Here is a 25,181-nt window from a genome sequence, read left to right on the forward strand (position 1 = left end):
AGAGGGTTGTTTTTTAAGGTTTTTTTTACAGATTAAAAGCTTTGCAACTAGGGCAGCTAAAAAATGCAGGAACAGAACACAGTGCCATGTGAATACAGTATTGTTTTTCAAGAGGTCTTTTGTTGGTGGGGAAAGTGAAATGCTTCAGAGCTGTATCCCCTCTACCCACCCCAAGCAGGAATATACAATGCAGTAAATCTTAGCTGGCCGGAAATATTTTATGGTAATCTCTCAATTTTCACATTTAACTTTGTTTCTCTAAGAAGAGGGGAAAGGTTGCTGAAATGAAGTGTGGAAAACATAAACGGTGTCATGGGTTGGTTGGAGGCAGAGAAATGGTGGAAGGAACCAGCTGGGGAACCCCCAGAGGAAGAAAAATCAGAATCCTGGGAATGGGGGTGGGACAATGCATGGTCAGAGGGACAAGGACTGGGAGGAGGAGGGGTAGGAAGCTGAAGAGGTAACAGGGCTTAGTGGGCAGGGAGAATCTGTGATGCTATATATAGCCTCAGGGGGGGGGACCCCAAAACAACTTACCCTTGGCAAATCACCCTAATTTGGATAGCATTCCCCCCCCCCAATGTTCTAATGCTCGGAAAACCTGCATAACTGTATTTATCTCAATAAAAAAATTCCTTCAGTAGCACCTTAAAGACCAACTAAGTTTTTATTTTGGAATGAGCTTTCATGTGCATGCACACTTCTTCAGATACACTGAAACAGAAAGCTCATACCAAATTAAAAACTTAGTTGGTCTTTAGTGAATCCTTTACTGAAGGATTTTTTTTTATTTTGTTTCGACTCAGACCAACACGGCTACCTACCTGTATTTATCTCACATTGACTTCTTTCTGAGTAGACATGTAAAGATGTTATAGTGGTACCTCGGTTTTCGAATGCTGAAAACCCGGAAGTAAATGCTTCCGTTTTCAAACGCACCTCAGAAGTCGAACGGCTTCCGCTGTGTGTACATGTTATTTCCCCCCCCCAATTTTCTGCAAGACCACCCTTTGCACCTCGGTTGTGGAAGTCGAACAGTCTTCTAGAACAGACTACGTTCGAAAACCAAGGTACCACTGTATGGGGAACCTCTGGCCCTCCAGATGTTTCTGAGCTAGAACTCCCTTCATTCCTGCCTTGCTGGGCTGATGGGAATTGTAGTTCCACAGCGTCTGGAGGGCCAGAGGTTCCCCTTATCTGTAGTATTTTAAAGTATTTAAGTATTTGATGCATCCTTTATTTTGTATCGTAAGCTGCCCTGGGAGTTTATTTAAAGGGCGGGATACAAATAAAGAAAAGCAGACAGTTCCTCTCTTCAAAATCATTGCTAAACCAACATATCCATGCACAGTCATGGAAAGAAAGAAAAAGAGTTCACCAAGGTTGTTTTCTATGGGATTAAGCTTTATTAAGACTATGCATTCAGGACTATTTGCAGGAGACAGCCGGGGCCTCGCCCTCGTAACATTTTCCATCCTTGACATGAAAATGCAAGCAGGGTGGATGGAGAACAGACTTGTTCCAACTCAGAAAACATATCAATATAACCTTCTTGGTAAAGAAAATATATGCTCTGGGAGAAGAGATGGGATTTCAAGCTCCTGTATACGGTGGATGCTTTGATAACCCCCATTTCTCCCCATTCTCTTCCAACTTCCAACTTCCCCTCTGTCTTTTTCTCTGCGGGTGTCTTTTCCCCTTGGCTTAAGCTGCTCCAGTCCTCACTAGGGAAACCGTCTTGCAAAAGGCAGCTGTATGGAGACGCTTCGTCGATCCGCCTGCAAAGTTAAGCACAGTTGGGACCACATCAGTTGCTAAAGGATACGGAGGGAGAGCAGAAGGACAAACACGGAAGGGGCAAACAAACAAGAGCCAGTGGAATAGGGGGTTGGACTAGATGACCCCCTTGGACCCTTCCAACTCCACAATTCTTTGGTGATCTATGAGTACAGAAAAAGATCCTCATTCATGGACAGTCACGGACCCTCCAAGTGTCCCTATTTTCCAGGGGCGTCCCTGATTTAGAGAAACAACCCAGTTTCTGATTTGACCCCGGAATGGCCTGCTTTTCCTTAAAGGTAAAGGGACCCCTGACCATTAGGTCCAGTCGTGACCGACTCTGGGGTTGCACGCTCATCTTGCATTATTGGCTGAGGGAGCCGGCGTATAGCTTCCAGGTCATGTGGCCAGCATGACAAATCCACTTCTGGCAAACCAGAGCAGCACATGGAAACGACGTTTACCTTCCCGCTGTAGCGGTTCCTATTTATCTACTTGCATTTTGACGTGCTTTCGAACTGCTAGGTTGGCAGGAGCTGGGACCAAGCAACGGGAGCTCACCCCGTCACAGGGATTCGAACCGCCGACCTTCTGATCAGCAAGTCCTAGGCTCAGTGGTTTAACCACAGCGCCACCTGTGGATGCCCCTATTTTCATTGGAGAAATGTTGGCGGGTATGGAGTTATCCAACTCCCGAGTCATCTGAAGGCAATCCTGTATATGGAAGTTGTTGGGTTTTTTAAAAAAATATTTAATGTTTTATTATGTTTTTATATACCGTGTTTCCCCCTTTTTAAGACGGAGTCATAATATAAGCCATGGCAGGATTTTAAAGCCTTTGTAAAATATAAGACATACCCCGAAAATAAGCCATGCCTGCAGGGTCGGCGCCCAGCAGCGCTGGGCATGGGAGAGAGGAGACTGAGCAGCCACTGTGGCATTGCGCTGCCAGAGACTCGCAGCCACTGAGGAGCTTGCGGCGCCGGGGCTTGCGGGCGGCTCTCGCCTTGCCGCCCTTTCTCCTGCTCCCGGGGGAGACGTGGCTTCCATTCCCCATTGCCAAGGAAACAGCCCGGGGGAGAGACGCCAGAGCTGAGGCGCCCCCCGCCCGCGGATCCCACGTGCCGCCGAAAACGGCAATGCTTAGGGCCCCCCACTCCTCGCCCGAAGTGGAGTAAGGCCCCCCGAGCGGTCCAGGGCTTGCTTCCGAATGCGCAGGGACAGGGCTGCGCTGTTAAACTCTTTGCAAACTCCTTGCCCAAAAGAAAGCTGTCCTGCAGAGTGCCGGATCGAGGAGCCGGTCTGCAGAGTCAGCGCCCAGCAGCACGGCGCTGGATTGAGGAGGCGGTGCTTCGTGCGGAGCTGCTGGGCGCCGACCCGGCAGGCCGCTTCCTCGATCCGGCGGCCTCCCGGGTTGGCGCCCAGCAGCGCCGCGCGGAGCACCGGATCGAGGAAGCGGCCTGCCGGGTCGGCGCCCAGCAGCTCCGCACGAAGCACCGCCTCCTCAATCCAGCGCCGCGCTGCTGGGCGCTGACTCTGCAGACCGGCTCCTCGATCCGGCACTCTGCAGGACAGCTTTCTTTTGGGCAAGGAGTTTGCAAAGAGTTTAACAGCGCAGCCCTGTCCCTGCGCATTCGGAAGTAAGCCCTGGACCGCTCGGGGGGCCTTACTCCACTTCGGGCGAGGAGTGGGGGGCCCTAAGCATTGCCGTTTTCGGCGGCACGTGGGATTCGCGGGCGGGGGGCGCCTCAGCTCTGGCGTCTCTCCCCCGGGCTGTTTCCTTGGCAATGGGGGATGGAAGCCACGTCTCTCCCGGGAGCAGGAGAAAGGGCGGCAAGGCGAGAGCCGCCCGCAAGCCCCGGCGCTGCAAGCTCCTCAGTGGCTGCGAGTCTCTGGCAGCGCGATGCCGCAGTGGCTGCTCAGTCTCCTGCTCTCTCCAGTGTCCAGCACCGGCGCAGCTGGGCACCGACCCTGCAGGCTGCCTCCGGAACCCAGCAGCAGCAACGCTGGCTGCCGTAATTACAGTAAAAAAAAAATTAAAAAGACACCCCCTGAAAATAAGCCATAGGCTTATTTTCTTGGGTAAAATAAATACCGTGTTTCCCCTTTTTTAAGACACCGTCTTATAACTTTTTTTACTCAAAAAAGAACACGGTGTCTTATTTTCAGGGGATGTCTTGTACGGTACCTTAAGGCCTCCTCGGAGGGGCCAGGCCACTGGTTTGGGGTGCTGCTGGGCGCTCTGCGCGGCACTGAGGCGGCAGGCTGCTGGCTCGGCGCTCCGCCCAGCACTGCTGGGCGCTCCGGGCGCTCGGCGCTGCAGACCGCCGGTTCCGGTGGCGGGGGGCAGGCCTCGGGCAGCTCTCCCCCCAAAAGAAGAGGCCAGGCGCTGCAGGGCGCTCCGAGCGCTCGGCGCTTCGGAGCGCTCCGCTCTGCAGCCGCCGCTTCCGGCGGCGGGGGGCAGGCCTCGGGCAGCTCTCCCCCCAAAAGAATGGGCCAGGCGCTGCAGGGCGCTCCGAGCGCTCAGCGCTTCGGAGCGCTCCGCCCTGCAGTCGCCGCTTCCAGTGGCGGGGGGGCAGGCCTCGGGCAGCTCTCCCCCCAAAAGAAGAGGCCAGGCGCTGCAGGGCGCTCCGAGCGCTCGGCGCTTCGGAGCGCTCCGCTCTGCAGCCGCCGGCCTCGGGCAGCCAAACAAAAAGAGAAGAGGCCAGGCGCTGCAGGACGCTCCGAGCGCTCGGCGCTTCGGAGTGCTCCGCTCTGCAGCCGCCGGTTACGGCGGTGGGGCGGCAGGCCTCGGGCAGCTCCTCCCCCCCCAAAAAAGAAGAGGCCAGGCGCTGCAGGGTGCTCCGAGCGCTCAGCGCTTCGGAGCGCTCCGCTCTGCAGCCGCCGGTTACGGCGGCGGGGCAGCAGGCCTCGGGCAGCTCCCCCCCCCCCCGCAAAAGAAGCCAGGCGCTGCAGGGCGCTCCGAGCGCTCGCTCCTTCGGAGCGCTCCGCTCTGCAGCCGCCGGTTCCGGTGGCGGGGCGGCAGGCCTCGGGCAGCCCAAAAAAAAGAAAAGAAAAGAAGAGGCCAGGCGCTGCAGGGCGCTCCATGCGTTCTCTGCAGCAACAGCAGCCGGTTCCAGGCCCCTCTGGCTGGCTGGGGCACTCGGCGGTCTCGCATGGAGGTATGTCTTATTTTCGGGGGGTGTCTTAGATCTCACTAATGCTAAAAAATGCTGCCATGGCTTACTTTCTGACTACGTCTTAAAAAAGGGGAAACACGGTATAAGACGGTGTCTTAAAATGTGGGAAACACGGTATGTTAGAAGCTGCCCAGAGTGGCTGGGGCAACCCAATAAGATGTGTGGGGTATAAATAGTGAAATTATCATTATGGAATGGGACGTCCCTATTTTCATCGGAGAAATGTTGGAGGGGATGCAGAGCAATGCCCTTTCAAAATGTGTTGAGGAGTGGAGGGTTTATTGGGTTGTTTTCTGTTTTTACTATGTATTTTGTGTATTTATATTGTGATTTCATGTTGCAACTGCCCTGAGACCTGTGGGTATAGGGCGGGATACAAATTTAATAATAATAATAATTAATAATAATAATCTGATTAGCCACGGAGAGAACAGGATCCTGGACTAGATAAGCCTCTTCTTGTGCTCCTAATGCTCTTCCTGCTCGGCTGATCAGTGCGGATAATCTGAGAAGGAGTTGAACTGAGCATGCATGCCCATGTAAGACTGGGGGTGAGAGAAGGTGTGTGGGGGGGTCACACCTATTTCTGCCACACCCACCACTTCCACAGAGGGTTAGCCAAGAGGGACCTTGAGCCAACCCCCCCAAAAGTACCCAGTCCAAGGTTAAAGGGAGCCCCCCCCCCCGCCAAGATCACTTAAAAACCAGGGCAGAAACATAGTTGTCAACCCTCCCTTTTATTGCGGGAAACTCCCTTATTCCAAGCCACAGCTGTCAACCTTCCCTTTCTTTTTTTTTGCTGGAAATTCCCTTATTCCAGCGCCGTTTCCCGCTGCTATCCTGGATGGTTAGATATACCGTAGACTGTCCCCGGGAAAGGTGAGGATGCTGATCCCTTATTTTCAAATCCGAAAGTTGACAGCTATGGGCAGAAATAGCACACCTACCAGCTGCAGGTTCAAAGAGACGGGAGCTATTCCTCAGCCGTTGACTTGGAGGAGCTGGAGGACTTGGCAACCTGGATTATTTCTACGGAGGTGAATGCTTTGCCTGCTGAGACTCTGTGCCTTGTGCGTAGTTTGTTCAGGGCCGACTCAGCCATCCCAGCCCTCTCTTCAGCATCGTCCAACTCATGCACCGTCTTCCGGTACCTCGCCAGACTCTGGTTAGCCTGTTCTTCCTACAGGGAGTTAAAGTGGGGGGAAAGAGTTTGGTTGTTTTGTACTGGGCAGCTTAAGGAACAGTATTCGGGCCAGGTGCTGGGAGCAGATGCAATGCCTGTGTTTAACTGTTTCCCCAAACCTCTCATAACAGGAACACATCCGCGCCATATATTTTTGCACCTTTCTTTCACTTTCGCAGTCATAGCTGTTGGGAGTGTTGCGAGTATCAACTCTGCGTTAAGTGGAAATGCTGACTCGCAAGGTGTGAGGTATGAGTCAGCCTCACAAGTGATGGGGAGATGGCTAATAGGTTTAAAGCAGTGTTTCCCAAACTTGGGTCGCCAGCTGTTTTGGGACTACAACTCCCATCATCCCTAGCTAGCAGGACCAGTGGTCAGGGATGATGGGAATTGTAGTGTGAAAACATCTGGAGACCCAAGTTTAGGAAAGCCTGGTCTAGAGTCAGTTAGCATAAAAAGGTATGCTAACCCACCCACCCCGGCTTCTCCCCTGTGTATGTTGGTAAGGAGCATAGCTGCCAAGTTCTCCCCTTTTTTAAGGGAAATTCCATTAGGCTGAATACGCTTCCTCGCGAGAAAAGGGAAAACTTGGCAGCTATGGTAAGGAGGCTGCTTTATGATGATGTACAGGTGAAACTTGGAAAATTAGAATATCGTCGAAAAGTGCATTATTTCAGTAACATAACTTAAAAGGTGAAACCAATATATGAGATAGATGCATGACATGCAAAGCAAGATATGTCAAGCCTTTATTTGTTGTAATTGCAATAATAATAATAATAATAATAATAATAATAATAATAATAATAATAGTAATAATAATTTATTATTTATACCCCGCCCAGCTGGCCGGGTTCCCCCAGCCACTCTGGCTGGCTTCCAACAAAACATTAAAATACAGAAATCAAACATTAAAAGCTTCCCTAAACAGGGCTGCCTTATTTGTTGTTAGGCAGGTCAATTATAAATGGAATGTAATTAATGAAACGTAATAGCGATGTTTATTTTTGTATTATTGTAACTGTTTGTTTTATTACTGAGGAATTTCCAAAAGAAAGCATTTGTAAAAATTAAAATAAAAATAAAAAAATAATAAGTTGCATTACTGAAATAAATGCACTTTTCGACGATATTCTAATCTTCCGAGTTTCACCTGTGGACTGCAACCGGAATAAAGCTTTACATGGAACAAGGTTTGACTCCAGAGTGCTTCACAGGGGTCCTCTCCATTGGTAACAATATTCCGGTGTTTGCACCACTTTTAACAGTCATCCTAGGTGCCAACTCCCTGAGGCCCTGGGTGCCCGAGCACCCACAAAATTCCCCATGAAGGGGCCAGGCACCCACAAATTTCAGGGCCATGCACACTGCATGGCACCCACAGCCCCCGGGCCCCCAAAGTTGTGGGGCCAAGCTGGAACTCCTGACAGCCGTTGCTTCCCCCACAGAATCCTGGGAACTGTAGTTTACACCCACACAGAGCTGCAGCTCTCAGCACTCTTAGCACACTACAGTTCGCAGGATTCTGTGGGGGAAGACTTGTGTTTTAAATGTGCTTTAAAATGCGTGTTGTGGATGTGACCGAAGCCGAAATGCATTGTTCCTAGAGTGGACTGGGATCGCTGATGTTAAGCAGAGTGAGGTGGCACATGCCGGCAAGTGGCAGCGACGTCACATCTGCACATGTATCCTTTAAGCAAGCCTGATGGTCCTCTGAAATAAAAGGGCTGCTTTCATTCCTTATGTGTTGATTTTTATCGCATCCCGATTTGAATTCCATGGAATTTGGACTGCAGTGCAATAGAGGAAGAACACAAGAAACAAAAGGAGCAATTAAAAATAAGTGCCAATGTTCAGTGCAACAAGATGTGCCACCTCCCACCTTCAGCCACAAATCCACAGGTCACGGGCCACCTGCGGAGCACAGTTTGGAAGCCCCTGTTCTATAAGTGATCCCCACCCCCGGTCAATGTGCCTGTCAAGGGAGGAGGCAGGGGAAGAGAGAAATAATGCTAAAGGCCACTCCTGGTACATACAGCTTCCTCGATCTGCCTCTTGTAGGTCTTCATCTTGTTCTGCAGCTTCTCCACCAGCTCCTGCAAGCGCTGGTTGGTCTTGTGGTCCTCCTCCGTTTGGAAGACCAGCTCCTTCAGGCGACGCTCGTTCTTGTGCACGATTTTCATCGTCTCCACGTGGCGCTTCTGCTCCGAGTCCAGCTCTGTTTCCAGCTCCTTGATCTGGAAAAGGGGATGGGGGAGATTGAGGCCGTGGAAATGTAGAAAGCTACCTTAAACCGAGCAAGATCCTTGGTCCCTCTCACACGGGACTGTCTACACTGAATGTCAGCAGCTGTCCAGGGTTCGGGCAAGGGGCTGAACTTGGAACTGCCAGCGTGCAAAAAGGATTTCCTTCCCAGAGGACCTAAGACAATGTCTTATACTGAATTCACTGTGTGACCATGAGTTATATGAAAGAGTTATATGAGAGATAGAGAGAGGTCTCTCTGTCCAATTCTTCCACATCATTCTACGCACCTCTATGATTTCCCTGAGGGGCAGATGAGACTTGTCAGCCTGGGAAGGCAGCCCATCTAGGAGAAGGAAAACTCTGGTCCTAAACCCCTGCTGCCTTGCAGGATATATTCGGGAGGAGAAGAGGCTAAGGAGTAACCCCACACAAATCCAGAGTGGAGTCCTGTTATGTACTGAGCTGAATCCTAGAACAATAGGATCCAGAATGCAGCAGTCTGATTGGTCCGCAGGAGCCACCCAATCCAGCTCCAGGTGGAAGTGAATCAGCAACCTGATTGGCCTGCAGGAGCAGCCAATCAGGCTTCTGGCGGAAGTGAATCCGCAACCTGATTGGCCTACAGGAGCAGCCCTGAAGTAGCCAACCACGCAAGGCTCATTGTGCAAATAATGTATATATAGCAGACGTTTTGGGGAAAGAGCCATTCTTCTTTTGCTACTACAAGCTGAATAAAGAGCATGAAATTCACTCTCGACTCAGAGTATATTTCAAGTCCCTAAGACGGTTGGATGGTGCATTGTATGGCTCCTTCTGTCAACTCTTGCAGCCAAGCTGTTTCCAAACATCTTGCTCTGCTTTCCTTTGGACCACTCCAGCGAGGTTGTGTCATGTGAGAAGCCCAGGACCTCCATACACGCTGCCCTGGCTTGTGCCCCAGGGAGGTCGCTTTGGTGCTGCTAACAGCAGTTTGACCCCACCCCTGGAGGCACACTCCATTGTCTCTTGAGACGGATGCCAATTAAAAAATAAGTAATGATTTCTCCTCTTAACTGGCTTTTCTGCAGCCCTCAAAGTGAAAAAGGTTCTCTGCTCCCTGCAGGTCTGGGGCTAGTCTCTGTGCATCTTTGGTCTGGCAACATGCATATTTTGGGGACGAGGTCAGAGGCAATGGGGAAGCATCCTCCTACCTTGGTCTCGAGCTTCATGATGGTTCGCTTCCCTCCTTTCAGGGCCATTTGCTCAGCTTCCTCCATCTTGACTTGCAGGTCTTTTATGGTGACCTCGTGGTTCTTCTTAATCCTCTCCAGGTGCATGGAGTGATCTTGCTCCTGGCGCAGCTCCTCTGCCATGCGGGTCGCCTGGAATGGGTGGGGAGGGTAAGAAGTAAGTATTAGAATTGCCAAGAGCAGCAAGCGTCAGAACTCGGCTCTGTCTCATGTATTCAGATCAGCCCAACGGAAGGAAGGGGAATGTTGAGTGATACTCAGGGCTGTGGAACGCAAGTAGCTGGCCTCATCCTGTTTATTGAGCGTGCATCCTGGTATCTTTGTGGGAAAGTGAGGCAATGCCGTCTATTTGATGGTCTCTGTGTACTTTCCCCATCACTTTCCTACCTGCAAATAGCCTGTTTTTTTTTTTAAAAAAAGATTGTTGTACCAGAGCACTTTAATCCAATTTACAGGTGAAACTCAAAAAATGGGAATATCGTCGAAAAGTACATTTATTTCAGTAATGCATACTTAAAAGATGAAACCAATATATGAGATAGATGCGTGACATGCAAAGCAAGATATGTCAAGCCTTTATTTGTTGTAACTGTAATTATTTGTCGTTAGGCGGGTCAATTATGAATGGAATGTAATTAATGAAATGTAATAGCGATGTTTATTTTTGCTTTATTGTTACTATTTGTTTTATTACTGTGGAATTTCCAAAAGAAAACATTTGTAAAAATTAAAAGAAAAAATAATAAGTTGCATTACTGAAATAAATGCACTTTTCAACGATAATCTAATTGTCTGAGTTTCACCTGTAATTGCGCAAACCTTAATTTTCGGTGCACAGTCCCTTCTGCAAAATATTGATAGCCTGGAGGTGTGATTAAAAAATAAACAAACATGAATGAAGAGTTAAGAGATTCCTCAACCTTTAACCTCACAATCCCTTTGTACAGTATTTGCCATCATAAAAATAATAGGCTATAATTATCTCTGAGCCTTATTCTGCAGGGATGTGACTCACATCGGCCACTGCCTTCTTTGCTTTCTCGTCCGCCGTTCGGAACTCGCTGATGAGCTCCTCGTGATCATTAGTGAGGCGCTGGAGGTCAGATTCCAGTTTCCTCTTGATCACCAGCAGGCTTTGGTTCTGCAGACGGAAAAGAAGAGTTTGGGGTAAACAATTGCCTCAGTCGTCACAGAAATGCAGAGCCAGACTGCCTGTTCTGATGCCTGAATGCTGCTTTTTTTATTGCATGCTTCGAGGCACTTGCCTGCGATGGTGGCCGGTGCCCATTGGGTCTGATAGGACAGAAAGCAAGGAGACCAACAATAGGTTGCACCAAAACCAGTGACAGGCAAAGCCAGCTTAGTCTAGTTTTGTCCCTTCCTCCCTGCTGAGTTCTGCAACTTGGGACAATAACACGACTAAGGAGGAGAAAGTCGACAGGCAATGCCACCATCTGGACTGGCGGCAAGTAAGGAGGCAGGCGGGCAGTGATCTGGCAGTAAATCACACCATTCAAGGCTGGAGTTAGCTCTTTATTTGCCAAGACATTATCTTCACAGACATGGCGGAGAGTCCGGCCTAACGAGCAAAGCAGCAGAGCCAGTGTGGTGTAGTGGTTAAGAGCAGTGGACTCATAATCTGGTGAACCGGGTTCGCTTCCCCGCTCCTCCACATGCAGCTGCTGGGTGACTTTGGGCTAGTCACACTTCTCTGAAGTCTCTCAGCCCCACTCACCTCACAGAGTGTTTGTTGTGGGGGAGGAAGGGAAAGGAGATTGTGAGCCACTTTGAGACTCCTTAGGGTAGTGATAATGTGGGATATCAAATCCAAAGTCTTCTTCCTCTTCTTCTTCCCATTAGGTCTTAGACATAAATCAGTTACCGAGACTGAAAGTCTCCACCTCCCCACAGCTGTTCTCAGTCCCCTCATCTCAAGCCCCCCCCCCCAAAAAAAAACAAATTGAGACTGTTCCTGTGTGAGGCTAATTTCTGCTGGTTCTGGGAGACCAGGCAGGAGGGGAGCTTTTCACAGCAGGAGGGGGAGGCACCCGTGACTCTTTACCACCTGGGCTCACCTCTGCCCCTTTGCCTCTCTCCTCTCCTGCTTCAGCTTCTGCCTCTGATTCTAGACTCCTATCTGCCACAGACTCTCCCATCTCACTGAGCCCTGTTACTCCTTCAGCTTCCGACACCTCCTCTTCCCAATCTTCTCCCTCTGACTACTCGGCGGCATCCCACCACCACTGCCCAGGCTCTGAGCCTTCTTCCCTTCGGAGTTCCCCAGCTGGTTCCTCCCATCATTCCTCTGCACCCAGCCAGCCCATGACATCTAGGGGCTGGCTAAGGGCGATCAGACTAGTGAGGCAGCACTAATGGATCGCTCTCCATGGGCTGGTCTTACCAGGGCATGCTTCTGTTTAGTTTCACAAATGGGTTCAACATGCTGCATATCAAACTGCCCAGCTAGTCAGCCAACCACACCCAGATGGACAGGTGAGTATCCTCTGTCCTCACCTGGACGCTGAGTTCATTGTGCCTCTCGGAGACCTCCACCAATTCCTGCTCGAGCAGTTTGCGGGAGCGTTCGCTGCCCTCCAGGCCGGTGCGAACTTCCTCCAGCTCTGTTTGGAGAAGGCTGAGGCGGCGCTCCTGGAGGTTGTACTGTTCCCGGAGCTCTTCATGCTGGCGGGCATCCTCGTCCATCTGGATCTGGAGGTCCTGCAGGCGGAAAAGTAGCCGGTGGAGTCAGGCTAGGGACCACCCCAGATCCACAAGATGGGTTGCACACGGGACATGCAGCACTGTACCTAATATTAGTCATGTTCATTGAGGTCCAGCTCTGAGGGCCTTCTGGTGGTTCCCTCATTGCAGGAAGTGAAATTACAGGCAACCGGGCAGAGGGCGGGCAGAGGGCCTTCTCGGTGGTGGCACCAGCCCCGTGGAAAGCCCTCCCATCAGATGTCAAGGAGATAAATAACTACACCTTTTAGAAGACATCTGAAGGCAGCCCTGTGTCTGGAAGTTTTTAATGTCTGATGTCTTACTGTGTTTTTATGCCCAGAGTTGTTCGGTTTCTGATAATTGGTTCTCATGGGAAACTTACAGATTCTGGCTTCATACAATTAACTCAAGGCAGTGTCAATTTACTCTTGGCAGAAAGCCATGGCCTGCCTGGCCTGGAAACTACTCTCTGATTGGTTAACGACCAGCACTGAACTCTGTTATCTAGGAATGCTAGCACAGTTGTTTCTTGTTAGGTGTTAGGAGTAGGAGTGCTGTGTATATGGTTGGAGAGAGAGAGAAAGGATTTATTTTGCTTTGCTTTGTATGCAGAAACTCTGCTGGTTTTATTTTCTTTTAATAAATCCTGTAAATAGTTATTCTGCGACTAGCCGACTAGTCATTTCCACCTCAACTAGCTTCTGCGCTGTGCAGGAAAACTCTGCTACGTTTGGGCTAAAGCCACTAGAGCTATGCCTGACACTTCAGGCAGGTGGGTGGGTTACAAATAATAAAATCAGCACCATCGTTTGGTGTGGCTAACTCAGTTCCACTCATTTCAATGGGTCTACTCTGAGAACTTGGCTAGCTACAACCTGTACCTAGGAAGCTGCCTTAGGCTGAGTCAAGCTGTTGGCCTATCAAACTCCATCTCGTCTACACTGGTTGTAGACCAATCTACCCACACTCCAGTCCGAACTCTGCCAAACTGTACATAACCTGCCCTGAGAAGAGCCATAGCTCAGTGCAGGGTGTTGGAAAGAAAGGCGTTTCGGTTCACATGTTGACTGGGCAAGAGCCTTGGGCTCAGCGGTAGAACAAGCAAGAAAACCACAGAAGGTTTTGAGATCAACCTTGCCAGCTCTGTCTGAGGAGAACAAGCAACCGGGGCTTTCTCCAACTTGCATTAACCTGCAAAGTTTTTACTCGGAAGGCCATCCCCTCCAGGCGCTGGGTATGTTTAGCCTGGAGAAGAGAAGGTTAAGGGGTGGTATGATAGCCATGTTCAAATATATGAAAGGATGTCATATGGAGGAGGGAGAAAGATTGTTTTCTGCTGCTCCAGAGAAGCGGACACGGAGCAATGGATTCAAGCTACAAGAAAGAAGATTCCACCTAAACATTAGAAAGAACTTCCTGACAGTAAGAGCTGTTTGGCAGTGGAATTTGCTATCAAGGAGTGTGGTGGAGTCTCCTTCTTTGGAGGTCTTTAAGCAGAGGTTTGACAGGCATATGTCAAGAATGCTTTGAGGGTGTTTCCTACTTGGCAGGGGGTTGGACTGGATGGCCCTTGTGGTCTCTTCCAACTCTATGATTCTATGATTCTCTTCCGCCTGGCTTCTCCCTCCCTTCCTCATGATCTTGTTCTCACCTTGATCTGTTGCTGGAGTTTCTTCAGCGTCTTGACCAGCTCACTGTTGTTCCTGTTGGCATGGTCCAGCTGGATCTCCATCTCGTTCAGGTCGGTCTCCATCTTCTTTTTCAGACGAAGCGCCTCAGCCCGGCCTTTTGCCTCCAGCTCTAGGCTGGACTGAAGGGCCTCAATGGCCCGCTGGTGGTTTTTCCTGCAGAGGAAAACAAAGGCATCCATTGCTGTATCCACACCATGCCCTTAAAGCACATTTATTTATTCATTTTAATATTTTATTTTTCAATTTTACATACATCAAATAAAAAGGGGGAAAAACCCAATACATATATCCCCTTTGACTTCCCTCCCCTTTCGTGGATTCTTATGTTATCATTTCCCCCCTGCATCTCCTTTATAATTTCCATTTTTTAATAAACACGTAACTATTCCTTAGTTAAAAATTTTAACTACAAGTTTTAAATCAATCCTGCTAATGAATTTAATTGCTTACAATAATTTTCCAAATAGATTATATACTTTCCCCATTCTTTATTAAAAATTAATTCTTCCTGGTTTCTTATTCTTCCTGTCAGTTTTGCCAGAGTCCATTAATTTTATCTGCCCTTCTTCCTTGGTTGGGACTGTATCTTCCTTCCATCTCTGGGCTAACAGCACCCATACATACAAATAGCTGCCAAGTTCTCCCTTTTTTTAAGGGAAATTCCATTATGCTGAATAGGCTTCCTCGCGAGAAAAGGGAAAACTTGGCAGCTATGTACATACAGCATACATAAAAAGTTTTGTAGTCCTTCAGTATCTCTACACATAATATTCCTAAACCTTAAAGCACATTTAAAGCACACATCCGCCAGAGAATCCTGGGAGTTATGCGCTACAATTCCCAGCACCCTTAAGAAACCACAGTTCCCAGGATTTTTTTACACAGAAAGTCCCAGATTTAATCCCTGGCATCTCCAGGCAGGGCTGTGAGAGACTCCTCCCTGATGGACACCCTGGGCAGCTGGTCTATATAACGGTAGATCAATAGTCTTGACCAGGTAGGGATGGGAAGAGCATCTGCTTAAAACCCCGGAGAGCTGCTGCCAGTCAGAGCAGACAATGCTGAGCTCAATGAGCCAATGGTCTGACTTAGTGCAAGACAACTTCCTGTGTTCCTAATTGCTGGAGTTAGTGACCTGTGTCTCAGTGTCTCAATCCCCCCCCTCTCTCTGTGTTTTATTTATACTTTTCAAATTTATACATTTCATTAGTTTTACAATCAATTTAACATTTCAAAATCTGACTTCCTCCCCCCCCCTCTTTCTGTGGTTCCTTAAATTTATTTTTTTTAATCTTCTGCATATCCAAATTCATTTAACTTGCTCATTTAATTATCTACTATAAATATATACTTTTATAAAAGGTTATTACAATAATCCTGCTACCGATTATGTTTTTGTCTGTTTACAATTTATCTGTAAATATTCAATAAACCATTTCCATTCTTTTATATAAAAAAAGTTTGTTATCTTGATTTATTATTCTTCTGGTAAGTTTTGCCATTTCTGCATATTCCATAAGTTTTTGTATCCATTCTTCCTTTGCTGGGACTACTTCTTCTAGTGTCTCAATCCCTCTCAGTCATGAAGCTCACTTGGGGATCTTACACTAGTCTCTTTCTTTCTTTCCTCCCTCCCTCCCTCCCTCCCTCCCTCCCTCCCTTCCTTCCTTCCTTCCCTCTCTCTGCCTAAGGCCCTAAGCCTATCTCACTGGATTGTCATCATAGCTGCCAAGTCTCCCGTATTCCCCGGGAAACCCCTGTTTTTCCAGCTGTTCCCAGCCGAAAAAACTGATTTTTTGTTTTTCCCCAGTTTATTCTGGGGCGGCGGCCATTTTGGAACTGGGTGGAGCATGCTCAGAAGCGACTTTTGATGCTGCTCTGCCCAGTTCCAAAATGGCTGCAGCGTGACTTCTGGTGCGGTGGCCATTTTGGAACTGCGCACAGCAGCATCAAAAGTCACTTCTGAGCATGTTCCGCCCAGTTCCAAAATGGTGGCAGCACTACTTCCGGTCTGCTACTTCCGGTCCGATCTCTTATTTTTCAGGCCGGAGCTTGGCAGGTATGATTGTCATGAGGATAACATTTGTGCTGTGCCAAAAAATTATCCTGCATTTCGTCATTCTACATTACTGAGTAAAGAAATGCCGTCTGAAAATTATCAAAGAGGATTGAAATGGTCAGTGAAAATCTCATGGATAGGATGCGGGGTTTTTTTGCAGTTACCTTGCCACGAAGGGTGCTTGCAAGTCTCCTTCCTTTCATTTTAAACCTCCTCGCCTAGCATTCTGCCCTCTGCAGCCTCCCCAGGTGCCTGCACTCCCATAAAAGGCCAGAGGAAGATGTCGTGAACTTATACCTCCCCACTTGGGCTTTTTCGAATCGGGGAATGCTGGCAGCGGGGGAGGCTGCAGAAATGTTTGATAGAAAGAAAACCACACACCCCATCAGCTACTTTTCTAGAACAAGGAAAGCTCAAAATCCCACAACCACTTATATCCCAAATAAGTTAACAAGTGTTCCAAACAGAACAGCTGTAAAATGAGACGTAATGCTCACTGGCTGGCAGTGTGGAGCAGTGGGTAGAGAGACCAGGGTTCAAATCACCACTCAGCACATTGGGTGACTTTGGGCTAGCCACCGTCTCTCAGCCTAACCTATCTCGCAGGGTGGTTGTGAGGATTAAAACAAAGATTAAAAAGGGGAGAACCTCATCTCTCTCAAATACTTCTTGCCGCATTTTTGTTGCGCCCAGTTTTAACCTTCCACTTCCTGCCTCTCGCACACATTCTGCGCTCCATACCTTGTGGCTTCAAACTCTTCCTCCTTCTCATGAATTCTCCTGTCAATGTCTGCCTTGACTTGTGCCAGTTCAAGTTGGATGCGGATAAGCTTGCTCTCTTCCACCTGTCGGCAGAAACACAAGGAGACGCATGGATGACAGGTTCTTTAAAGGTGAAAACATCTATTGACCACTTTAGTAGGGACTGATCAGCTATGGGGCTGTCTGAGCGATGTGGGGCAAAGGACCTGGAACCCCCTTCAAGCTTGGCAAGGAACATAACTCCCGACACTTACCTTAGAAGCTCAGGTGCCAATCAAGCTTATTATTATTTTCTTTTTCATGCACCATTAATCTTTTCTCTCTACCTCACAGCACAGGCTTCCTTAACCTCGGCCCTCCAGATGTTTTTGGCCTACAATTCCCATGATCCCTAGCTAGCAGGACCGGTGGTCAGGGATGATGGGAAATGTAGTCTCAAAACATCTGGAGGGCCAAGGTTGAGGAAGCCTGTCATAGCATATCCAAATCTTAGGATCAATCAAAGGCTACTAGCCACAAAGGCTATGCTCTGCCACAATGGTCAGAGGCAATGATGTTTCTGAGTACCAGCTGCTGGGAATTGCAGGTGTGCAGAGTATTGTCGCGCTCGGATCCTGCTTTCAGGCTTCTCATAGGCACCTGCTGGGCCACCCGAGTGCAACAGCAACTCTCCCTCTTGCTGTTTCCTGCAACTGGAGTTCAGAAGCACCACTTCCTCTGAGCAGGAGGCAAATGAAATATGGATGACGATGCCCTTTACGGGGCCAGAAATGCTAAATAAATGAGGCTGCTAATGTTTTTTTGTGTTGGCGTTTATCTGTCTCGAGACACAATGGAGTGTGCCTCTGGGGGTGAAGTCAAACCGCTGCATTTGCAGCGCCAAAGTGACCTCCCCGGGGCAGCTAGAGGCAGGGGGGGCATTGCTTGTTTGTAGACGAGTGGTAAGATTTGACATGGCTAACCCCTCGCTGGAAAAGCTGTAAATCTGTTTTCGGAGGAGCTATGGAGTAGAATTTGGACACGATTTGTGACTGTGTTTGTGCTGGATCTGGAGGGGACCAGCTAACAGAGGGAGATTAAAGACATAAGCCAACGCAACAACATAAAATATTTTGACAAAATCCGGCTTGCAACGCAACTCAGAGGCTTGGAGAAGATTGAAAGATGTCAAACAAAGACTGTTAGGAAAGGACTGTATTATTTCGGGACAATATGTGAAGGTTTACATCAGAGGCTGAATAACAAGGGAGAAATTATTAAAAGCAAATGGCAGTATTGATTAGTAGGAAGCTCTGGAATCTGAGGCATGGGGAGTCTGAAAAATTTAGTATAATTAGGCGTAATTGGAATGTTTCCTTTAATTGGATTTGTAATATAAAGTGTAATTGGGATTTGTAATATAAAGTGTCATTGGGAATAATTTCAATGTGATTTGATGTTGTTTAATTGGAAAATCTAATAAAAATTATTTTAAAAAACACAAAGTGACCTCCCCGGGGCACAAGCCTGGGCAGTGTGCATGGAGGTCCTGGGCTGCCCACATGACAAGCCACACACACACCCTTGACCTCACTGCTGTGGTCCAAAGGAAAGCAGAGCAAGGTGTTTGGAACCAGTTTGGCTGCAGAAGTTGCTGGAAGGAGACACACAAGGCGCCATCCAACCATCTTGGGGACTACACTCTGGATTTGTGCAGGTTTCACTCCTTAGCCTTTTCTTCTCCTGAAGATATCCCGTAAGGCCATGGAGGTTTAGGATCAGAGTTTTCCTTCTCCTAGACGGGCTGGCTTCCCAGGTGGACATGCCCCATCTGCCCCTCACTTCCCTCTACAGCACATGCAGAAATTGCCTTCTTGACAACTGGACCCACTATTGATCTTGTCTGCTAAATACTCCAGAGCCTGTCTTCACATGCAGGGGAAGTCCTACTAATGCTTAATAAATAAACAAGGAATCATTACCTCCAGGGTCGATTCCGCTTCTTCCAGGGCCACCTGCAGCTCGTCCTTCTCGAGCTCCAGTTTCTTCTTCATCTTCTGCAGCTCATGGACACTCCTTCCGCCCTCGCCCAGCTGGTCGATCAGATCTTTAATCTCCTCTGAGGAAAAACACACACACAAAAAAAATCTATTCAATGCATCCGTTGCATTTCAGGCCTGCAAACTAGAGGGATGTACAAATTTCTCCGTTTCCGTTCCACCACATTTCTCATTCTTCCACACCAATTTGTGATTTAAAAACAACTCATGAAAACTCATCGACATTTGAGTGCGAATTTCTCCTAATAAGCAATTTTTGCATGTAGTTTTGCCTAACAGACACACATTTGTAAGTGGTTTCCTCCAATGAAATACATTTTGTATGTTTATTTTCACTTATATGGGCATTCCTATGCACACTTTACTCTAGGACAGGTGTTGGCAACCTGCGGCTCATGGGCCACAAGCAGCCCACGGAGGTCATTTAAATGGCCCCTATGCCGCCCCCGAACTGAGCCGCCTGCTCCGCAAGTCCCTGCGCACTGCACTAAACCAGCACAGCACAGAGCGGAGTCTCACTTCTGTGGCGCTGGAAATCAATCTCTGCAGGAGTGAACCGGCCCAAGCGAGGTAAACCTTGCCGCCCCCTGCTCTGGGATATGCATTTTTGGAGACGTTACTTTGCTTAAGACAGGCACCCCCAAACTTCGGCCCTCTAGATGTTTTGGACTACAATTTCCATCTTCCCCGACCACTGGTCCTGTTAGCTAGGGATCATGGGAGTTGTAGGCCAAAACATCTGGAGGGCCACAGTTTGGGGATGCCTGGCTTAAGAACTGCAAGGCAAAATTCATGGAAGCGCAAATTTCGAAGGAGGGCTGTGTTTCTGTCCGTGTCTTGTATTTCAGAAAGCGAGAATTATATCAGTTTGCCTTCCAATTGGAACCGAACCAAATCTTGTCTCCACCCTTTTTCCTAACACAGAGAATCCACAGCCCTGGAAACACTTGCCCTGGAGGGTCTTGTTATCCTTCTTCACAGATTCCAAGTGCTCCAAGGATTCCTCGTAGGCCGTCTTGAGCTTGAAGTTCTCTGTCATGTACATGCGGCACTCCTTCTGGGAGTTGTCCACCTCCAGCTGCAGCTCCTCGCACTTCTGGTGCCACTCCGCTAGCATCTTGTCAAAGGCTCTCTGCTTCTTGTCCAGGGCTGCGCAGGCTGCATTGGCCTGGGGAGAGAAAGTCAAGCAGGGCAATTTAACAACAACAAACAACAACAACTTATTTATACCCCGCCAATCTGGCAGGGTATCCCCAGGTACTCTGGGCGGCTTCCAACAAAAGATTAAAAATACATTAAAACATTGAAGGGAGGGGTTTGCCAATTCTGTTATTGAGCTAGATCTGATCCTATAGTTTGCATTGCCCCCCCCCCCAATATTCCTCCTAAAATGCTTCTTAAAAATGATTTCCTCTTTGCCTCTATGCCTCTGTGTGTCAAAGTGCAATGTAACAGTGAGACATGCTATCAAGGCTAAGAGCTGACCTTGCCTGGATCACAGAGAAAGGCTTATCAGTGGACGCACGTCCAGCTTGACGCTGGAAGCTGCTATCCGTGACACATAGCCTTACTCAAGGCTGAGCAAGGATGCTACCGGGGCAGCATGAGTCAGCATGTGTTTATGCACAGGACCGGACACAGGAAGATCCATATATGTACTTGTGACCCCCTTGCGTGCGCACATTTACAGAGGAGGGGGAAAGGAGCCCAAGAAGTGTATAAGAAGCTTTGCAATTTGTGTTTCTTTACTCTTGTCGTGAGCTGATCACCTAGAGCAGGCATCCCCAAACTGCGGCCCTCCAGATGTTTTGGCCTACAACTCCCATGATTCCTAGCTAACAGGACCAGTGGTCGGGGAAGATGGGAATTGTAGTCCAAAACATCTGGAGGGATGAAGTTTGGGTATGCCTGACCTAGAGTCTCTTATTAATAAGAAATTAAATTCTTTCTCTGAATTCAACCCCCGGTGTCATTATTGACTGTCTCTGTCCTGCCTGGGCGCAACTTAAAGGACCCTTCGTAGCTGATAAGGCTACAACATCAGTCATTAAAAACTTCCCTAAACATATTGTTTTGGGAACTGAGAATTGGGTACCTTCTCGAGATCCAGAGTGAGGTCTTCCACTTCCATCTGCAGCCTCTGCTTGTTCTTCTCCATGCTGGCCACCCGGGCTTGAGCCGTTTCAGCCGTCTCCTCTGCCTCCTGGAGCCGGGCAGTCAACTTTCTCCTGGAAGAAGACACCGCGACACAAGAATGCAAGTCAGTGTTGCGTTGGTTGCAGTTTCAATACCGTAGGAAGCAGCAGCATCCTTCTGGAGCAACATTGCTGCATCCCTTCCTGGCTCTCAGACAGGCCCATAACTGGAGATGTGCTTCGAACCACTTCTCCTGACACCTCTATGGGGATGAGGATGGAGATGTCTGGATCCGATACATTATCAGGATCACTGGCAGTGCAGCAAACGACTGGAGGGAGTCCTGCTCTCTTTGCCCTTCATCTGACGACAGCTCAGGGTCCATGTCTGGGCATGGATGAATCCTGTGCTGGTTTCTATTCTTCTCACTGTGCAGTCACAAGACTGTGTTTATGCATTCCACAGATAGTTGGAATCATAGGAGCAGATGTTTGCTGTATTCTGTTTCCGTTTGTTTCTTCTTCTTTTTCTTCGGACTTCTCTCAGCGAGAGGAGACCTGCTTTCTTTTGTTCTGCCTTATACTTAGTAATAAAAGTAGCTTGTAGCACACACCTCTGCCTCAGTCCTTCTGTGTTATACTCTGCAAGATATCTGAATATGTGCCCAGTGTCTCCAAGGCACGGGTCATGAAGACGTCAAGGAGAGCCAGGCTGGAAACATTCCTGAGTTATGTCTGGGGGATTGTTCCTGCTGGCTTCCAACATCCTGGTGGGGGCAGTTCGCAATTTAGGAGAGATACCCTAATGCAGGCATCCCCAAACTGCGGCCCTCCAGATGTTTTGGCCTACAACTCCCATGACCCCTAGCTAACAGGACCAGTGGTCGGGGAAGATGGGAATTGTAGTCCAAAACATCTGGAGGGCCAAAGTTTGGGGATGCCTGCCCTAATGTGTCCCCATCTCAACTCTTGCCTACAGTGGCTCCTCGTCTCCCGTCATCGAAATGACTGTAAAGAAGGCGCCAGGTGAACTAATCTGGGGAGGCCGTTCCACAGCAGAGAAGGCTGCAACGAAACTGCACTGGGCGCACTCGCTCCAAGTCAATTTCCAGGCCGAATTCAACGTGCCTGTCTTAAAGCCCTTCATGCGGGGATGGGAGACCCAATGGCACTTCGGATGTTGCTGGACTACAACTCCCATCAGCCCTAACCAGGCTGGCAGGGACCGATGGCAGTTGGAGTTCCAGCAACAAGTGGACGGCACATTGGCTATTACCCAAGATAGATACTGGGCACCATATAGCGCAGGGGAGATGCCATGTTTATTATTGACCTTTGTCCCAGCACAGGCGACAGCAGAATGCAAAGTTGTAGAACAAATAAAACTATGAACAACCGGAAAACAAAGAGCAATTAAAAGCACTTCCATTTACAAAACACACACACAACATTTTAATGCAATTCCACATATGAATAAAAGTTTTAAAAATAGCTCCAATGCAGATTTAGACTGGGGTAAATCTCTGCTTAAAAGATTTGTTGGAAGAGGAAAGGAATGGAAAGACAACAGTGACAGCATCTGTCTCATATTCCAGGGAAGGTGCCACCACACCAAAGGCCCAGTTCCTACATTCCTTCTCTGTCTGGCCCTCGGGACACCCCCAGGCCAGCTCTGCTTTGCACCCTGTCCGAGAGTTTTCCTGTGGCTGGAAAGTGTCGTTGATAATCCCCTTTCTTGCCTGCGCAGAGGATAGAAAGAGGGGTGTGTGTGTGTGTGTGAGCCTACTGTACCAAAGTATAATCTACATGCATTGTTCCACCCACTTGTCTCTGGCCCTGACCAACACTAGCATATGACCCTCAGAAGGTTGCCCAGGAGCCCCCATCCCACAAAAAATCATGCTCACTTGGTTTCTTCTAGCTCCTCTGTCCTCTGAATGGCATCCGTTTCATATTTGGTCCTCCACGTGGTGACTTCGGTGTTGAGCTTGGAGACCAAGCGTTGCAGCTCTGATTTCCCACCTTGCTCTTCCTCCAGCTGCTCTTTGATCAGGTCCAGGTCATGCTTGGTGTTGGCCAGACTTACCACGGCGGCGCTCCGAGCCTACAGACAGCAAAGCCGTAGCTGCTTAGCAGGGTTTCCTGTTTAGTTCCTCTACTTAAAATTTCTACCCTGCCCTTCAGCCCTACGTGGCTTGACCCTGATAAGCCCAGGTGATCACAGTGCGTGAAGAGGTCCATAGGTACACTCTTCACACCAGGAGTGGCTCAACTGTGACCCTCCAGATGTTGGGCTACAGTTTACATCAGTGTTTCCCAATCTTGGGTCTCCAGCTGTTTTGGGACTACAGTTCCCATCATCCCTGACCACTGGTCCTGCTAGACTCCCTCAGAAGGCAGTGGACTCTCATTCATTGCTGGACTCCCTCAGAAGGCAGTGGACTCTGATTCATTGCTAGACACCCTCAGAAGGTGGTGGACTCTCATTCATTGCTAGACTCCCTCAGTCCTGCTAGACACCCTCAGAAGGTGGTGGACTCTAATTCATTCCTAGACTCCCTCAGAAGGTGGTGGACTCTCATTCATAGCTGGACTCCCTCAGAAGGCAGTGGACTCTCATTCATTGCTAGACTCCCTCAGTCCTGCTAGACACCCTCAGAAGGTGGTGGACTCTCATTCATTCCTAGACACCCTCAGAAGGTGGTGGACTCTCATTCATTCCCAGACTCCCTCAGAAGGTGGTGGACTCTCATTCATTGCTAGACTCCCTCAGAAGGCAGTGGACTCTCATTCATTGCTAGACTCCCTCAGAAGATTAGGACATCAACCAGAAGGTTGAACTGGAGAACCAAACAGGGATCAGGGCCACAGAGCAAGCCCAGAAGCACAAAGCCTGCCACAGCTCAGATTGGTGCTCAAACAAAGTGCCATTGAGGCAGGAAGTCTTCTTATACTCCGCCCTGCCCAGGAAGAGCCAATGGCCAGCCTGGGCGGAGTCAGTCCAGAAGCTTCACCAGTTTAAATCTCCAACATGCTGCTGTTATGGAGTCTACCACATGGGGCAGCATTCCTGACAGAAGGTTCTTATACTGAGCGGCTGAACGTCCACCGCTCATCCCAAGGGGGCGCTGGTCAGCAGTTTGGGATGAGGCATGCATGTTTTTCAATACAATTATTCACCCGTCTTTACCTTGGACTCTTCGTCAAGCTGCCGCTTGAAGTCGTCCACCTGGGAGGTGAGGGACGTCTTGACGCGGAGAACCTGGTTCAGCCTCGTCTGGCTCTCCTCGTGCTCCCGACTCAGCTCGCTGTTCTCAGCTGTAGCAGAGAGTAGGGGGAAAGCCCAGGCTCAAGGGTCTGTGATAAGGGCGGGGAATCTTTCTGCCTCACGAGCCAAATTTGACAGGTGGGTTGACGTCACATGGTTGTGTGGTGTCACACGATTGGTTGGTGGGTGGTCCTGGTCACCTGTCAAACCCCTTTGTTCCAGGGTTCCTAAGCACATTGCTGGGCCCAAACACCATGCTTGGAGAGATGTCAATCACAGGGTTGGCGAGGGGAGGAAGAAGCAGCATTTTGCTTGCTTGCTTTGGCTGTGCCAGACGGGAACATGTGTACACAACAAAACAGCAGACCTTAACACTCGCTTGTCGGCTGTTGAGCAGGGGTTAAATCCTGCTGCGTCAGCTGTGCCTGCCAGTTCACTTCTGGGAACAGGTATGCACAGCCAATGAAAGCCCGTAGAAAAGAATGAAAGCCAGCAAAAGAGCTTTCAAGCAGCCCTGCACTCCTCCGGCGGTTCCAACAGCAGCTGTGGGCTGCTTGAAAGCCCTTTTGCAAAGGGCTTTAAAACAGCTTTGTGCTGGTGTTTCAACCTCCAGTTTTCAGAGGCTCAGAAAGCAGCCCTGGTTTGTTTGAAAGCCTTTCAATTTTAGCAAGATTTCAATGCCTCCTGATTCAAGAAGGGAATTGCATTGGAATCCTCGGTTAAAACGAAAGGGGGAAAGCTTTCTTTTATAGCAGAGATTTCTGCGCAACCTGGGGACAGCTCAGTCAGTAGAGCATGAGACTCTCAATCTCAGTGTCGTGAGTTCAAGCCCCACGTTGGGCAAAAGATTCCTGCATTGCAGGGGGTTGGACTAGATGACCCTTGTGGT

General features: G+C 49.0%; 1 protein-coding gene across 1 annotated transcript in view; it reads right to left on the reverse strand.

Moving 5' to 3' along the window:
- Positions 1-1,383: 1,383 nt before the first annotated feature.
- MYH16 (myosin heavy chain 16) overlaps positions 1,384-25,181 on the reverse strand; it is a 71,086-nt gene continuing 47,288 nt past the window's right edge. Inside the window, exons 31-43 of the mRNA XM_088656748.1 lie at positions 24,215-24,342; positions 22,932-23,128; positions 20,985-21,117; positions 19,841-20,057; positions 18,812-18,948; positions 16,830-16,933; positions 13,990-14,182; positions 12,132-12,335; positions 10,633-10,758; positions 9,579-9,749; positions 8,178-8,378; positions 5,906-6,138; positions 1,384-1,778 (exon numbers count right to left, since the gene is read on the reverse strand). Of these exons, the coding sequence (XP_088512874.1) occupies positions 5,932-6,138; positions 8,178-8,378; positions 9,579-9,749; positions 10,633-10,758; positions 12,132-12,335; positions 13,990-14,182; positions 16,830-16,933; positions 18,812-18,948; positions 19,841-20,057; positions 20,985-21,117; positions 22,932-23,128; positions 24,215-24,342 (2,018 nt within the window). The 3' untranslated portion in view covers positions 1,384-1,778; positions 5,906-5,931. The remainder of the gene's footprint in view (positions 1,779-5,905; positions 6,139-8,177; positions 8,379-9,578; positions 9,750-10,632; positions 10,759-12,131; positions 12,336-13,989; positions 14,183-16,829; positions 16,934-18,811; positions 18,949-19,840; positions 20,058-20,984; positions 21,118-22,931; positions 23,129-24,214; positions 24,343-25,181) is intronic.

Source organism: Zootoca vivipara, chromosome 13, assembly GCF_965207765.1.
Source record: "Zootoca vivipara chromosome 13, rZooViv2.hap1.1, whole genome shotgun sequence".
Lineage (NCBI taxonomy): Eukaryota > Metazoa > Chordata > Lepidosauria > Squamata > Lacertidae > Zootoca > Zootoca vivipara.